The sequence below is a fragment of the Pseudopipra pipra genome, chromosome Z (genome assembly GCF_036250125.1).
Source record: "Pseudopipra pipra isolate bDixPip1 chromosome Z, bDixPip1.hap1, whole genome shotgun sequence".
NCBI lineage: Eukaryota > Metazoa > Chordata > Aves > Passeriformes > Pipridae > Pseudopipra > Pseudopipra pipra.
In genome coordinates this window covers 25,380,417-25,398,374 of record NC_087581.1, presented here as the reverse complement: position 1 = coordinate 25,398,374, position 17,958 = coordinate 25,380,417, and the positions used below count along the sequence as shown (strand labels likewise).

The 17,958-nt window shown below is 40.5% G+C and overlaps 1 protein-coding gene across 1 annotated transcript; it reads right to left on the bottom strand.

Annotated features, from left to right (window-relative positions):
- Positions 1-3,195: 3,195 nt before the first annotated feature.
- Positions 3,196-12,336, bottom strand: CDC37L1 (cell division cycle 37 like 1, HSP90 cochaperone). The gene is made up of 7 exons (XM_064642414.1): positions 11,941-12,336; positions 10,366-10,647; positions 9,018-9,108; positions 6,327-6,442; positions 5,917-6,039; positions 4,870-5,025; positions 3,196-3,926 (listed from the first exon to the last, which is right to left on the bottom strand). The coding sequence occupies exons 1-7, from the start codon at positions 12,319-12,321 to the stop codon at positions 3,825-3,827; spliced, it is 1,251 nt and encodes a 416-aa protein (XP_064498484.1). The 5' UTR covers positions 12,322-12,336; the 3' UTR covers positions 3,196-3,824.
- Between the last annotated feature and the right edge of the window lie 5,622 nt (positions 12,337-17,958).

The following is a 17,958-nucleotide window of genomic DNA, read 5'->3' as shown; positions in this document are numbered from 1 at the left end:
TGTCTCTTATTTGGAAAATATGTTTGCAAACATTGACTGGTGTAGGAAACACATTTCAGAATACAGCTTAATTAGAAAGCACGTGGGTTGATTTACTCATTAAATGAAGCAACAAGGAGGATATAAAAGCACATTTCTTGAATGCATCATAAGTTGGGGCTAGCCAGAAGCTGTGGAGAACTATGATCACTATTCTGCAAAAAGCCATTTCAGACCAGAACTGGCATTACAGATGGGTTGATCCCACAGAAGAGTCATCTTCTTTTAAGTTTGCTTGCACAGATGTTAGTTGGTTTTGCTTGGCTTAAATTACACTTAACACTTGCTTGGATGAATTTGTCTTATTACTAAGTTTACCCTCAGAGCAACTACCTTGCAGGCATAGGAAATAGAGTTTCAATGATGTGTAACACATTTGGTAAAGCCTCTCTCTAAGACCTTATCAGTAAAAAGACAGCAGATACTGAACAGATTAAGTGTAATCTGGTAAAGCTACAGCTAGATGATCTTGACTAGTGAATGTGTCTTTTCTAGCATCTCTGAAAACAACTGCCCATTGATGCCAGTGCCACGATTTTCAGTGGTCAAATTATTAACTTTGGCATATTACTGTAGCAAGTTTTATTGTAGCAATTGGACTGGTTTTCCTGAGATTCTTGTCTCTGACCTGCTCTTGTGTTTATTTATTCACTAGATAACTGGAATTACAAACCTTCACAATCCACACTTTTTGACAGCCCAGGAAATGCAGACACTGCTGTTTTTCAGTGAACTCTCCCAGCCCTTTTTTTACGCTGGGATCAAGAGTTTAAAGAAGAGTCAGCAAAACCTGAGAAACAAACAACTGTGTCTAGGCAATGTCTGAAGGTAGCTCTGTTCTAGTAATGCAGGTCCCAATCTCCTTTTGCAGTGACTGTAGGCTGCTGCAGAGCTGTGATGTTGACGTACCTTGGACTGCATTTGCACATCAAGTTTTAGCACTATCAATTTTGAGACATGTTTGAATCTAAAAAAAAAATGGTCACTGCAGAATTTGTAAAGCTTTACCATTACTATAAATGAGCAATACAGTAAGCAGCTATCACTACAATCAGTTTTCCTTACATTTTAAAAAAAGCTTGCCAAAAAGGTAGCCCACTTGTACTGTCCTCTTCAGAAATGTCTATATGGAGACTGCAGACTGAGTTTAGAGATAAACTTCCTTAAAGTCATGGTCAGAAAACAGTAAGTACCATATTACAGTGCGAAATCCTGATTTGCTGCTTACCCTGATTTTTGCATTTTGATTTCAGTAAAACGCAGTGATGATTGGGGATTTTTGCCAGCCTACATAAGTTTCAGTGAGTCAGAAGGGAGAAGGAATGTCCTTATTATCTGACTCTTAATTCCCACACCATCCAGTTTATCCCCTCAGAAACTTGAAAAATAACTCTTAGTGTACCACAGGTTGCTTGATCAATGGCTTTACTCCTAATGGTAGCAATTGCAAGTCATTGTGCTACACTGCCCTTACTATCCTCACATAACACTCAGTTAAAAAACAACCTGAAGTTCCTAGTTTTCCCTTAGTTTCCCTTAATAATTAACTAATTAATAAGGAGGAAGCAGTGTCAGTGTTTACTTATCCTTTCTGGAGTATCTGTCAAGCTTGAAAAATACAAATCTTACTGAGCTGCTGCTTGCTGCTTTATCTGCAGTCTGTCTGCCAAAGAATGCTACAGAGCACATGAAAAGCTACTTCTGTCTGTGGATCTGCTGCTGCATTTGTACGAATTAGTACAATACAGACTACTGTACTAATAGTCTATACTCTGGTACAGACTGCAGACTTAGACTTTTCCCTATTTCTGTTGTAACCAAACCTGAAGATTACTGGATTCCAGCATGGCTTTTCATAGAATCATTAAGGTTGGAAAAGACTTCCTCTGACCAATCACCACCATATCAGTTAGAAAATAGCACTGAGTACTATGTCCAGTCATTTCCTGAACACTTCCAGGGATGGAGTCCACCACCTCCCTGGGCAGTCCATTCTAATGCCTGACCACCGTTTCAATGAAGAAATTCTCCCAGATGTCCAACCTGAACCTTCCCTGGCACACTCTGAGGCCGTTTCCTCTCATCCTATTGCTAATTGCCTGGAAGAAGAGGCCAACCCCCACCTGGGTACAACCTCCTTTCAGGTAGTTGTAAAGACCAATAAGGTCTTCCCTGAGCCTGCTTTTCGTCAGGCTAAACAACCCCAGCTTCTTCAATTGCTCCCAGTATGACTTGTGCTCCAGACCCTTCACCAGCTCCATTGCTTCACCAGACGTGCTCCAGCACCTCAACATCCTTCAGGGAGTGAGAGGCCCAAAACTGAACACAGGATTCCTGTAACCAGTGCCTAGTACAGGCGGTCAGTCACTTCCCTGGTCCTGCTGGCCACACTATTTCTGATACAGACCAGGATGTCATTGGCCTTCTGTGTCACCTGGGCACACTGATGGCTCATGTTCAGCTGCTCTAAACCAGGAACCCCAGGTCATTTCTGGCTTTCCAGCCACTCCTCCCCCAGCCTGTAGCATTGCCTGGGTTGTTGTTTTGCCTGAACTAAAAACTGCAGGTAGACTGTATTCACTGAACTATTGAAACCAAGATGCCTCCCAGACCTTGTGTACAATCCGAACAATACAGTAAAGGACGGAGTGTGTGTACTGATAACGTTATTTGAGGGATGAGCTGTCTTCACTGGAGTCTTCCAAATGAAGTACATGTCTTTATAGACAGACCTGCTGTAACAGCAGCAAGTTAGAAAAGCACAGTAGAGTTCTGGATTGCAGAAGTTCTGTGGAAGGCCTTGTCTAGAAATAGTATTTGGATTTCCAGCTACTCAAACAGGAAGCTTTCAATGATTTTCCACTTTAATTGTTTGAGTTGACAAATGTCAGAAACCCACTTTGGTTTGGTAGCATATGAGGGACCTTTCAAATGCCACATGACACCTTACCCTGTATGACCTGTGACAAAACTTTTTGTTTAAACTGAAGTCTTAGCCTGACCCTTGTACCTCAAGTTCACCCCATCCAATACTTCTACCCATAACGACACTCGGTTTAAAAAAAGAATCTAAAGTTAGCCTTATGAACAAGAAGAGTCAGACTCTCAGAAATCATACAACCCAGCACTCATTTGTACACAAGTGTTGCTTACATGTTAGGACAAAACCAAGTTACGTTTAATGAAGGTACAATATTACATTTATATCCCCTTAATGGAGGTAGAAAGCCAGTGTTTTAATCTAATCCATTCAGATCAGAAATACTCATACCAGATACTGATTTATTGCTATTAGTGATAACCAAATTTGAGAGCTTATACTGTCAGCAAGGTAGCATGAATACAGTTGCAATCTCCAATGTTCAGAGTAAATCATGTCCACATCTGTAATAAGACAATAGCAGATTCTACCAAGAATCTGCTGCTTCTTGTAAACATTGTATTTGTGCAGATTTTTTTTAACTTTAATTTCTAAAGTCATGAAAGGCAAGGTTAGTAGCAGAAAACACATCCAGTTTCACATTCAGCAATATAAGAACCCTGCTCTTCAAGGACAACCAAAAACCTAGCAGCACATTTTCAAACAATATTACAAGTTTTTCTCAATTACCCACCCTTCAAAATCCCTTTCTCCCTAAAACCAAACAAAAAACAACAAAAAATCTGACACCAAAAATAAAGTGCAGTACCCAGAAAAATAAGTGTCAAGAAAATAGCCATGTTTGTTTCTTTGGGGAAAAAAAAAAGGGGAAATAAAGGAGTACTTGGCCTCAGTCTTAAAAGAACTATAATGTGTCCATCATTTTTGATTCTTCTTCATCTCTTTGTATCACAGAGTTCAGACTGCAGACATCTGTGTTTATGGAACCTTGTAGATCTCCTGTGTTCTGCAACAGATGAAAAATTGACAGCTTAATTCTCCACAATTGTATATACGGAGAAAGAAAGAGAGTGAGTGAGAAACAGATTTTAGTTTAAGTAAACAGTTTGTGTTGTCCATCTTATGATGGGACAAATTTGCAATAGTAAGAAAATAAGCTCTGAAAAAATCATCAACCATCAGTGTGTCAAGAATTTTTAAAATTTGCTGGAATAGCTTGTGTTTGGTCTTAATATTTCTAGCACCTAACTGGATATTTAGTTCTTAAAATTGAGCTGTTTCATCTTACGTGAGAGATAATTTAATCAAATTATTTGGAATAAGTACTTTCAATTGTGACACCTTCCCTAATACCTAATTTTTGACAATCCTTGAAGTTGCATCTTCATTCCAGAATGTGGCCATAACTAGAAGTTTAAGAAAGACCTAAGTATGCTCAGTTTGCTTTTATCACAAAAATAACTTTCCTTAAGCTTGACGTCTCTTGCCCAGAGAAGTTGTGGGGTCCCTGGAAGTGTTCAAGGCCAAGTTAGATGGGACTTTGAGCAAAGTGGTCTAGTGGAAGGTGTCCCTGCCCACGGCAGGGGAGTTGGAACAAGATGAACTTTCAGGTCCCTTCCAACTCAAGCCACTCCATGATTCTGTGACTTACCAGAATGATCCCATGAGTAGGACTAGTTATTTTACATTGCTTGTGGTAAAGACTGTGAATACAAAATGTAAAGGCACTGAACAAACATACGCTTTTGACCTTACGCTGATGCTTTCTGAACTCTAGCAAGTAAAAAGAAAGCCTGTATATGCCCTGTGTATTAATAATACTGCATGCTATATCCCAAGCACTAGCAGTTCCAGGAATAATCCTCTTTATATGTTGGAAAGGTACAGCTTCTCAAGACAAGACCTAATCTTACTTTAGTTAAATTAATTTCTAGAAATAATAAACCTACCTGTAAAAAAGATGTCCTCTCTCCTACACAACCAGGATTGACATTGAGATCATGTAGTAACATAGTTTGAAAGCCATGTGATTGTGACCAGATTCTCACTCTCGTCTTGAATGCCTCAAGTTCATTTTTAAAGGCCTCAAAATAGCCTTCACCTGTCTGCAAAGAGAATAATTAAATACGTGCACTTTAGTCAGATTTACTTTTGGGTTGTAAGCATGCACAGTGCTGAAAAAAACCAGTGCAGTTATACTACCTTTTGAGGAATAACAACTGTGAACAACTCAAGAATAATGTTAAGTCAATTCAAAACCACATTTCAGGTATTTCTTTTTAAGACAATCTCTAGCATTTATATGTAGAAGTAATTGATTTTATCTAAGGACATGTAAAATTAAATCTAATTTTAGCCTTTCATTTATTCCAATTCAGAAGGTACCCTTGGAATAACAGCTGCTTGTTGAAACCCTCTGATCAAAAGTAAAGCACAAGCTGACTCACATTTCAACTACGCCCCTTTAGGCAATACTAGATCCATCAGTCTCGAGTAACTGAACATAGTGCAGTCTACAGCAAACCACAGTTTCAGTTTTCCCATATTTCTGATGCACAGCTCTGGACTGCTCTATTTCAGTAATGAGAAAGGGACACTATTTTGGGCCCCACTGTAAACTATATATAAAATGGAAAGTTGTGACAATACGTAAGTACACTTTGAAAACACAGTGTAATTAGTCAAAAATCAGTCCTTAAATTGGTCTGTGTTTGCTGTTGTTACTTAGTTATTACTTGTTTATAATACCCCTATTGTCCCCCTGCTGCATCTTGCTTTCCACCTGGAACAAACAAAATCCACTAAGCTTTCATTTTCAGAATTGGAATTACAATAAATTATTTTGTATAGAAAATAATTGCTAACAAAACACCTTCCCATAAGGCTAAGTGAGTCAACAAATTATATAGCCTCATATGGTTAAGAAGAAAACTCTAAAACACTGATCCCTTGTCCAACATCAAGAGTTTCTCAAATCATTACCCAAGTTGACTTACTTTGGCTTTTTGGAAAAAGAGACGAAAACATCCTCTTGGATCCACATTGCAGCTTTTGGCAATTTCTATAATAAACTGCATTACAACTGCTTGGTGTGCTACTTGCTCCATCAGAGCTCTTTTCTGGAAAAAAAAAAAAAAGTTGAATTTATGACTTAAAGAAGATTCCTGTGATTATATTTCTAAAATTGAGCATAATTTCCTTTTGTTCCAGTTCCTAAACAGATGTGAATTGATGCTTACAGAAGCAAGGGGACTTATAATTAGCTGTAACTAAACTTATATGTGACAATGCACTATCAACAAAGTAGCGAAGGAAAGAATAGTTAAACAGCTGATCAAGTTGGTCACCTTTTTTACAGTGCAAGTGGGAAACCATATGCTTTCAAAGAATTTAAACATCTTCATACCTGTTCAGCTTCCAGATGAAAACACCACAACATGAGATATCTAGATGTTTCTTCGCATACAAGGTATGGGTGATCAGACAAAAACCTTTGACTATCATCCCATCTGCTCAGCATGCCTAATAAGAGAAATATAGATAAGACATTTGAAATGGATAAAAGATTTAATGCAGGAAGGGAGTTACTTGCATTGATACCCCAGTATATGTAACAACTTTGCAGTTCACTAACCTCAGAATGACAGCATGCAGCTAAATTTGGGGGATTTACACATAAATGCTGAAAATGCATAAATGCTGAAAAGAGCACTACCAGGAGGTATAATTAGACTTTGAAATACTAAAAGTAGATTATAACAGTCACGCATCTCTAGCATCACTGATAAGTTATTGTTAATCAGTTCTCATACACACTAAAGTGGTGTGGGTATCTGTTACATCTTCAAATAGCTTAAAAAGTTTATGGATAGAGATTTACGTGCAGTGATTCTGACAAACACAAATTCTTTAAATGTTCACAAATAAGAATGCAAAGAACAGAACTGGTAATACATCAAAAATGGAAGTCATGATTTGCTAGGTTTTTAGAAAAATTGAAATTAATTACATGAACAGCTTGATCTCAAAAAACAAAGCCACATCAGTATTGTATAGTTAATTAGAACTTTGAATTGCGATATCATAATACTACCTTCATGTAACAAGCTGAGTTTAAAAATCAGAACTAAATACTTAGACCACTTAAAATTGTCCTTCAAGTATCACTGACAATCATTACTGGCAGCAGGTACCAGATGTACAGCTTTACCCATCATCGTATCATCATAACTGGGCTAAAGATCATTCAATGGTAATGACCTAAGCTCATCTTAATTTTAGCAAACAAATCCCTAAATAGAAAGCAACAGCTAATATTTCTTCTTGTTTTCAGGTTATTCTGTGTAAGTTCTTTATTGCTTGGAAGCCAGAGCAGGATTCAGAAACAGGACTCATGCACTAGTGAAGTCCAGACTGCCCCTTGGCACCACTTAGCATGGAACAAGAGACTTCAAAAAGTGTTAATGTACTGTTGCTTTTACAATGGACTTATGTATTTCAAATTAAAATAACAACATGGCTTTGAATTTAGGAGGTACGAAAAAATGTATCATCCTCTTTAATAAGGTTGCTTCTGTCACAGTTTAATCTGATAGATAAAGAGTACTTTTACACAACTCTCAGCTAGGAAGCCTGCAAGGAAGCCTCTTTTTTTTCTTGTTGAAGTGCATGGCAGGGCAGATGTCTTCTGATTCCACTATCATTACACTGAGCAGTTAAGGTCCTTGAGAGAACCTGCACCAATTACTGCTGTTTGCATTGCTGTGCCTCAACCTGGTACTTGCAAGGCTTGCTAAGGCTAACAGGGCTAGAAGCCTTTTCTTAAAAACAGCTTTAAGAGCCTTAGAAGCCAAATAGCTTAGTAAAAACAAGTTTGTTGAAAAAATTCAATTTTGCCAGCTCCATCCTGTTCTTGATTGTTCAAATATGGCTACACTATACTATAGTCTGAAACCAGCCTGTAACTAAGAATGGAAAGCACTTTAGAGAACCATCAAAATTACAGATTACTGAAAGATCAGCTTTGTGCTTAATTGCATTCAATAATTATGACAGAGCTAAAGTGACACCTAGTGGATAACTGAGTATAGTTTTAAACGCACAATTCTGTGCACACATACTTTCAGTAGGTGTTTACGAACATGTCCATTAATCAGACATTACCCTTGTAGCTTAACAGATGCCAGAAAAACATTTATTAAAAGGAGAGAGCTATGGACAATCCCATGCACTTTTACACACGACTTGTATTTCCATGAATGTCCCTGCCTTTTCCCACTGAACAGCAGAGAAAGTTGCTAGAATTGTAGTTTTCATGGCTTGTCCTGGTTTCATCTGGTATTAATAATAATTGTAATGAAAAAGAGGGAAGACGGCAGGAGGGTGAGGGGGAGAGCAGAGGAGAGGGACAGAGAAGAGGGGTGAGGGGAGAAAAAGGGCGTGGGGGGAGAGAGAGAGGGAACGAAAAAACTCAAGAGGAACACTTGACACTCAACATAGCTTCTCACCACCCCCTGACTGATGCCCATCTCATTCCTGAGCAATGATCGGATCCTCCCAGTCAACTCCCTCATTTATATCCTGGGCATGGTGTTCTGTGGTGTGGAACATTCCTTTAGCCAGTACAGGTCAGGTGTCCCAGCCATGCTCCCTCCCAGTTTCTCATGTACCTAATGTGCACCTGATGTCAGTGCATGAGACAGTGAAAACTCCTTGATTTACAGTAAGAGCTACTGAGCAACAACCAAATCATCGTTATGCTATCAGCATTATTCTCATAATGAATCCAAAACACACAGCACTGTATCAGCTACTGAAAAGAGTTTAATTCTGCTCCAACTGAAACCAGGACAGCTTAAGCTCAGCTGAGTATTAATTTTTAATTATTTTTGCAATTGGAGTTCTTGTTGGTCACAGGAATTAACAAGTTTCTTCAATTAACACCCTGTTTCTCTTTTAAATTATTATCTGTCTTGATAAAATAGAGCTGAACAGTCTTTATCCAGGTCTTTCATTTGTTAGCATTCATTCTATACAAAAAGGAGCAAACCAACATAAATACTGTAGGGACTGCAAAATGCTGGAAAAGCAGACTCACCAAAGTGTCTAATCTTTTGTTCATGTTTTTGCATAAGTGGTTCAGACACAGCTTCATCTTCTATTTCTTTTCTTTTTTGATTAATAAAACTCTGAGGAAGAGAAAAATTGTACGATCACAGAAACTCCAAACATACTGTTTAGTGATATAAAGGAATATTATATTTTAATATGCTACTATTTAAAGGGCTATGTTCTAATTTGAGAGTCACATCATATTTCAGAAGGTTTTCTTTTAGAATATGCATTACCTCATAACAGAGTTTTAAAGTCTCATTATAGTCTCTGAGAAACTTCTGTCCTCAGATGGAAACTTACTGATGTGTCAGTGATAAGAACCATGTACACTGCATCCTGGATGCAGCTAAATCAGTGAAATTAGGAGATGTGCTAGCTGTTTAAATTAAATTGTTAAATCAAAGCTGAGATTCTACTATAAAAAAACTTCGTGCTAAATAATCTGTATTATAGTATTCAGTATTAGAAGCAAACTAAGTTTCACATTTTGGGTTGGCTGGGACAATTAAAGATCAGAGTTTCACTCCTCCCTGCCACAGACAGGGACATCTGTCTTCCACTGGATCAGGGTGCTCAAAGACCCATCCAATCTGAACTCTGTTGCTTCCAGGGATGGGGCATCCACAACTTCCCTGGGCAACCTCTTCCCATGTCTCACCACACTAATAATAAAAAAATTTCTTCCTTATATCCAATATAAATCTACTGTCTTTCAGTTTAAAGCCATTGCCCCTTGTCCTATCACAACAGGGTGTGATGAAAAAGTCTCTCTCCATCTAAGGCTCCCTGAAGTATTGAAAGACCACAATAAGGTAAATAAGGGCTCTCCAGCAGTCTTCTCTTCTTCAGGCTGAACAACCCCAACTCTTTCAGCCTGTCCTCATAGGAGAGGTGCTTCAGCGCTCTGATTATCTTTGTAGCCCTCCTCTGGACCTGCTCTAACAGATCCATGTCTTTCTTGTACTGGGGAACCCAGAGCTGGACGTAGCACTTTGGGGGATCTAACAGAGGCAGAGCAGAGGCAGATAAATGACATCTGTAATCTTTCCCTTGGCCACTGCTGTAGTCACTCCATTATAGAAGGCCACTCAGTCAGTTAAGGCAGGACTTGCCCTTTGTGAATCCATGTCCCAGATCATCTCCCTGTCCTCCATGTACCTTAGCATAGATTCTAGGAGGATCTGTTTCATGATATTCGCAGGCAAAAAGATGAGGGACATACTCCATTTTTGTGCTGTACTAGACACAGAATACATTCAGAGACTAGTAACAACCAGAATGAACAAAAGAGCCTAAGACTTTTTTTCCATGCACACCAATATGGGTCATACCTTATTAAATACTTCCTTACTAACAGGATCTGCGTTCCATAGATTCTGTCTTTCCCTCTGGTTCAGTGCTTCTTCTTTCCTTCTCCACTCTTCCTCTCTCCATCTCAGCTCCGCCGCTTCTGTCCTCGCTTGAGCAGACTCTTGATCGCAGGATTCTGAATTATGCAATGCTAAGCTACCAAATTTTTGCTGGGCTTCTGCTAGGTTCCATGTGCATTCTACAGAGTGCTTGACAAACTCTCTTTCTTTTTGGCAGGCTAATTCAATCCCCTGGCTGTATGTCTGTGAGGAAAATCAGACACGCTATTTATGGAGGGAAAATTGTCTGTTTACAGTTTGTATAGAAGCAGACTGGCCTAAATCCCAAAGTTAATAATAATGCACCTAGAAGGCACCTTAGATATGCAGCATTATATCAGCAAGAGTAATGAAGCATGGCATTGCACAGCTGTGTTTTGTACAAAAATATTTCCAATTCAAGCCACCTTAACTTTGTTAAGTGTATTTGCAAAATCCTGGATCATGTACTGCTATCAGTTAAAGTCTCCAGACTGTAAAAATACTTTTGACGCAGCTGAACCCCTCTGGCTATCTTTAGGCTGCAACATTAGCAGCAGCCAAGTGTGACAATACTCTGAATATACACTTCTGAGAAGAAAGTATCATTCTGGTGATGTCAGATCACAACAGTAAAGTAACTGCTGCTGCCTGCATTCCAGTATGGATTAGTACTAAACAGATGGCCAATATCTTCTTCCCTTGAACCGACACTGAAAGTGGAATTTAAGTTACGGAGTGGCTGAGGCCCAGCACAAACATATGCTCCTTTTGGTCAAATTTGTTGAGGAGGTTATCACTCATAGCTGGGAGAGAAAAATGTCGTCTTAAGCAACTCTGCTTATATTACTTCCAGGAGTGTGCTGGGAATTCATGATCAGTTATTTAAGAAATTATCCTCTACAGCATATGCCATGCCTTTCCCACCAAAAGTGAAGAAGAAAGCATCCATATGCATTAGTTCCTCAGCGTTCCAGTGCCATGTTATGAAATCTGCACTGCTGATAACCTCTGGCAGGGGCACGGGAAGGACAAGCTGAAAAAAAGATTATCTGAAAGAAACTTTAATGCAGGTACATCAAAGTTCTTGTCCCAGCTTTGTTTCGGAATTACAGCATCCTTACTTCTGCAATAACAAGAAGAAAATCCCACTCTTTGGAAAACTAACGTAATGACAGCTTCTTGCGAGAACACACAGAATTCCCAACAACGTGTTTATAAATCGCCGACTTGCCCTGGCCAACAGCGAAACACACTGCCTATGTATCTTCTCTTCAGGCACAGGGATGCTGGGATGACTCCAGCCCAGCTCCTTGCACATCGCTTGCCCAGGGTGGAACCGCTACCCAGGGCCGGCGGCAGACGCCACACTCTCCCCCCCCGTCCCCGCCGGGCGCCGGGCGGGCCCTCCCGCAGCGCCCGCCCCGCCCGCGCGGTGCCCGCGTCCCCCCGCCGCTACCCCGCAGGGCCGAGGCGCCCGCGGCCCCGCCAGCCCCGCGCGGGGGAGCGCGGCTGTACCTGCACCTCCGGCAGACGCTGGCGGCAGGCGGGAGCCTGCGCCCGCTCCTCGCCCTCCTCCTCCGGGGCGCTGCCGTCCCGGGAGCGCGGCAGCCACAGCGCCATGCCCGGTGCCGTCCCGGCGGCGCCACCGCCTCGCCGGAACTGGGGCAGCGACACTTCCGCCGGCCGGGGCGGGGCCGGAGCGCCGGGCGGGCCCGGGGGCGGGGCGGGGCGGCACTGGGGCTGTGCCTGCCGCTGCTCCCCCCCCGCCCCTGCCCCCACAGCGGCCCCTGCCCCCGCAGCGGCCCCTGCCCCCACAGCGGCCCCTGTCCGTTGTCCTGCACGTGTGTCTGCTCCTGGCCCTCTCCTTGTCCTTGCCCCTGTCCCTGCCTCTGCCATCCGTGCCGCTGCCCATCCCTACCCCTAATGCTGCTCCTGTCCCTGCCCCCTCCACTGTTCCCGTTCCTGCCGCTGCCTCTGTCCCTGTCGCTGCTCCAGCGCCGCCTCTGTCCTTTTCCTGCCGTTGCCTCTGTACCTGTCTCTGCCACTGACCCTGTCCCGTCCCCTCCCCTGCCCCTGCCTCTTCCGTGCCGGTGGAGGGCCGGTCACCTCCTTGCAGGCACGGCACTGGCAAACTACTCGTGTATGTGTGTGTATTTGTATATATATGCGGACGATCAGTGCTAAGAGCTCCTGGGGTGCTGTGTGGTTGTCAAGAACTTGGATCTCGTCCGGGAATGGAAGTTAGCTGAAAGTGAGGCCATACCTTTGCAGTGGTAATACACCCGTGAAATTAAAATGTGCTCTAGTTGTAGCCCTAATTTCTCGCCCGTAAGTTGGTTATTTAGCTCTTCTTCCAAACAGGAGGCACTGAGCGGTTCTTTGGAGCCGTAGGTATAAAGTCTGCTAGCAAGTTTGTGCAAGGAAAAGGTTAGGTTAAATGGAGGGGAGGGGGGAGCTTCTTGCCGCGGGACGATTATTTAACAAAGGGATTACTGGTGTGGTGTAAATGGATAATACTTATATGTTGGTCATAACAAGTCTCCTTATGGGATATAAGAACAAAAATAGTGGGTTTCACTCAATCATTTCTTTGTAGGAATCAAATGTTTTTCTGTGTATAATGCTAAGGTCTATGAAATCAGTCCCTGTTACATGGGATGATAAAAGTAAAAAATATAAAATGAGAGAACTTCCAAGAATAGATGTAAATCTAGCACCCTTTTGAGATTATCAGTAATAAAGCCAAAGTCCAATGAGTCCCTTCTGAGATAGGGTCCTGCAGACTTGGACTGATGCATATGTGTAAGACTGGACTAAGGAATACCATGTGAATGCTCTTTTTCTTTCCTAAGCCTACATTTCTTGGTGTGTTTCAGGCTAAGAAACACGACGTTTTTCTCAGTTTTTGCATTTTGGATCAACACAAAGAGACAGAATTAATGCCCCCCTCCTGTTTTCCTTCTCTTGACTCATGAGATTTGCTTTGAAAAGGTGATTTTCATTTGTTGGGTGCCTTGGGCTAGAAACTGATGTCTCAAGCCTTGTACAAGCTGTAATTAATTCCATAATCTTATTTTCTTTACAACTGATAGGTTATTCTTGTTTCACATGTATCTTGACATAATAAGATGCACTATTTGGCCCATTCCTGGAACTGAATTTAACATTTCTTTAAGATTTTACGGACTGGAGCTTTGATAGAAGTGGTGATGAAAGATCATCTCTCAGATGGATAGTTCACATGACAACATTGTATATAATAGTAATTGAATTTATTTTGATTCACACATGATTGTTCTGTGATACCTCAATTCTAATATGGCTATCATCTATTCAAGATTTTTTTCTCTACGGCAGATATGTGATGCAAATGAAGATCCAAATAAATGATAGATGAGTGGTTCTGCTGCCATTTTACACATCACTCTAATACCTAGAACTGGTGAGAAAAGGACTCTTCAGTGTTTTTCTTGCACTTTACTGTATATTATTGTATGTTATTTGTGTTTGAAGACTGGTTTTTAAAAAGTGGTGTAAGACAGAATGGCTATGTCTACTGAGATAGTGAATCCGAAAAATCGGTCTGAGAAACTGCTCAGAGACTTTTTATCTTTAAGCAGCAAGGTATTTGTTTATTCCATCCACTGGTCAGATTATGTGACCAATACATCTGTTCTAGAGCAAGCAGCAGTCACAAGTATAGAGGCCATGTTGATGAGAACACAGCTGCGATGGGCAGGGCACGTCTCCAGGATGAAGGACCACCGCCTCCCTAAGATCCTGCTTTATGGTGAACTTGCCACCGGCTGCTGCAAGAGAGGAGCCCCGAAGAGAAGATACAAGGACTCCCTGAAACAACATCTCAGCCTTGGCCACATTGATCACCATAACTGGTCTACTCTGGCCTCCAATCGGGAGGCCTGGAGACACACCATCTATAATGCAGCTGTCTCCTTTGAGAACACACGCAGGATCACTCTTGAGGAGAAAAGGCGTGAAACAATCGTGTTCTGCAGAATATACGATCTAAAGAGTCTTTCTACTGTGCCTTTTGCAATCAGATATGTCTGTCTTGTATTGGCCTTATAAGTCACCAATGTGCCTGTAACAAATGTGGTTAGAGCCTTCCCAAATCTTCGTTCGCGAAGCCCAGCCATGACTGACTGATTTGTTTATTCAACACTGGGAGCAAGCCAGCTCGCGCTGATAAACTTGCTCGACTTGTAAGTGCAAAACTAAGCCATTTTATACACTTTAGATACATGGTTACATCATTTATTATACATATTAGTAAGTAGGCTAGTCTCTGGGCGGAGTCTTTCCAGGCACGCACAGTCTTGTATTTTGGGGGTCTTCTGCTCAAGCCTTCATCCCTCTGGTGGTCGCCATGGACGTCTTCCTCAATTTGACCTCTTCAGTTAGGTGACCTGAATCCTTCAAGCTTGCAAAATCCTGGCTCTGGGCCTTCTAGATCTTATTCAAACGTCTAGTTTACCTAATTTATTACCGTGTGTGTATTACTCCTATTCTTTCTATAATAAGGCCTTTGGTCCAGTGAGCAGAACAGAACATGATATTAACCAGTGCTCCTAAAATGTTCTTCTAGCAAAACAGGTATTGAGGTTTCTTAGCAGGCCAAGATATCTCAGTTAACTCTTGTAGGCCTGGCTCCTGTTTCAATAGCAAGCCCATGCTGAAGCCATTGCAAAACAGGAATTTAGGAAGTTGAGAGGAACAGTCTGTTTATTAACTATTTGCTTCTGAGTCTTCTCCAATCTTTTTCAAAATACTCTCACTACCTGTGTGTTTCTCTAAAATTCTTTACATCTGGCTCACAAGAGGCCTTTCTTTGAGTGGCATGATTGCTTTCCCTTTCCCCCTGTGGTTATTATTCGCTCCTGAACGGATTTCTTTCCTTACCGCCACAGACCTCTTCCTTCACCACGTGGGACTTCGTTCACTGATACAGTATTCTTCCTTCACTACACTTCACTGATACGCTGAGATTGATACATTCCCTCACTACCCCAGGCTTTCCTTGACGGGTCTGGACTGCAACCATCACTTTGACAAGACTGGGACTCTAACCACCAGGAAGACCCCAAGAAGAGGATCAACGGGACGCCATTGGAACCCACAGAGTGGTGATATTTTTTCTACTTAATCTGTCTCTCTGTTACTCTCTCTCCCCACTCCACCCTCACTCTCTCTTCCCTTTTCCTTTATATCTCTCTCTACCTCACATTTACTGTTAAATAAAAATCTCTACTATTGCCTTCGGCATATGGCCTTGTTTGCAGCTTAATTTTGTCAGAGGCATCTCTCTAATGATTTTAAAGAACCTGATCATAACAAGGTGATATCATAACTGATTTTATTTTTATAAGATATTCAGGCAAGTTTTACATAAAAGAAAACTTTCTCATATTTTCTCATTTGTCCATAATCTTGGTGGAAAATTACCTGCCCTTTAAGGTGTTTGCATTTAGGGCTTTTTGTTCTTTCTTTTGAGTTGTGTCCTTTAGGATTGGCCAAGATTTCAGGTATTTTCCAGATATAAATTTCCTAATTGTCCTTGTGGTTCTGCTGTTTTATAGTTTGTAGAATTTAATTTACAGTGCTATAAACATGATTTTTTTTCATACAAAGTACAGACTGTTCTGAAGTTGATGCAGATATGGATGATATGAAATTTCATCTTTTTTTCAAAATATTGCATAACTTTAAAGTACACAATCATAGATATATCTAATATTAGCTAAGTTTGATTTTGCTTAGTGGCAGCTTGATAGAGAATAGGGGAAATATTTTGAATTGATAAAAAGTGTTCCTAGGAATGCTAGGTTGTTTAATTAGTTGGTGCTGTAATGAATATGTATTCACATAATATGTGTATTTACATATGTATTCACATATAGAGTGTTTGTGTCTGATTTTGGCTTTCTAAAGTACATGACCTGGTATACATTGGTCCCCTTATATGCTGCTCTAAATTGAGCTCTTTGAATGTCAGGCTCTACTAGCTCCCCTCAAGTCAATTACATAATTTTTCCATTCTTTGGACACTCTATGTTCTGACACCTAGTGTAACACTAGGTTAACTTGAACTTGCTTTCTATTTTTCCATCATCACTTTTGAAGTCTGTGACAAGTCATTTATTTAATGATTAAGCAGTCTTTTAAAAGCCAAAATCTTATCTATTTTTTGTAGGGGGATGGGGGAAGAGAAAAAAATTATTTATAATAATGGCCTGTCTACATTCTGTTTTGTTATTGCTAGTAGCTTTCGGCCAGACTACAAGAGCAGGTGTTTCGTTAATTTAAAATATTTTCATCCCATAGCTTTAATTCAGCTGCAATTCCTTTGTCCTTGCTGGGTTTCAGGTTTCTGTCCTTCTGGAGAAAGCCAGTCCTGAAAAATCAAGAGAAGGTCAAGCAGAAGCCACTGACTGTCCCCTTGTCCTATAAATCCATCAGTTGTCAACCACAGAGGGTAGCTTCTGCTGATATTTCTTTCATGTATGTTTCTATTCTAATATTAATAATATTAGAATAAATACTCGAGGATGCAAAGTAGGAAATGTCTTCTTTCTCTTCTATCAGTCGTCTGCTCTTCTGATTCCTTTGCTCTCCATCCTCCATCTCTTTCTGTAAGGTTAGTTTTTGGTTACTGTCCCAGTAATTCAGTTATTCAGCCACACTGCTATAATTTATTTTTCATCTCCCAGGGAACTTAATAAAGTTTAAATTAACTCAGCTTGTGTCTTCAGGAATTAGGCAGGTAAATATTTCTCTACATGCTAATTAATTTGAGACTGTAAAGGATATTAGTAGGCGTTAGTTTTATGCCATGTCCCCCAGCTTTCTCTCCCTTACAAATTTAAGGACCTCCTCAATGGTATTTCCTTGTACTCCATCATTTTGTTAGGTACACACTTGATGAAAAAAAAAAATCACTTTTCTGATTAGACTCATTGAATAATTTGTTATGATCAGTCATGTTTCTTTAGTTTCTTCAGCCTAATTTTCATATTTTCTGATAGCAGTCTAGTTTGCTGGTAACATTTAACTAAAACATAAATAATAACGTAGAGTTCATCTTGGCAGATAGTCTTCAGGTTATGTGTTTTTGTAAGACGGGAAAAAAGCAAATAGACACTGGGTGGCAGATGAGCACTGTTGTTGAGGTCACTGATTACGGACCATCTGTATATATTCTAGAAATGCAGGCAATTTGTTAAAATTGGTTATTGTTCTGCTATGGCAAAATAAAAATGTGCTTTATGTTCCCTTTGTAATAAATATTGCTTATACATTTTGCATTTGTTTTTCAAAATGCTTTTGTTCAGATCCCTTTCTTCCTTGCTTTTTGCTTTTAAGCGTTACTGTCATAATAAAGGGTAATTTGTGATGTCATTCCTGGTTCAAAAACATCAGTGACACTGGAAAAGGAGGATGCAAAGACTAAATTGATAGAATCTATTATTATCTCTACATAAAAGCCAAGGCAAAACAAAAAAGGAGGGGTATCTG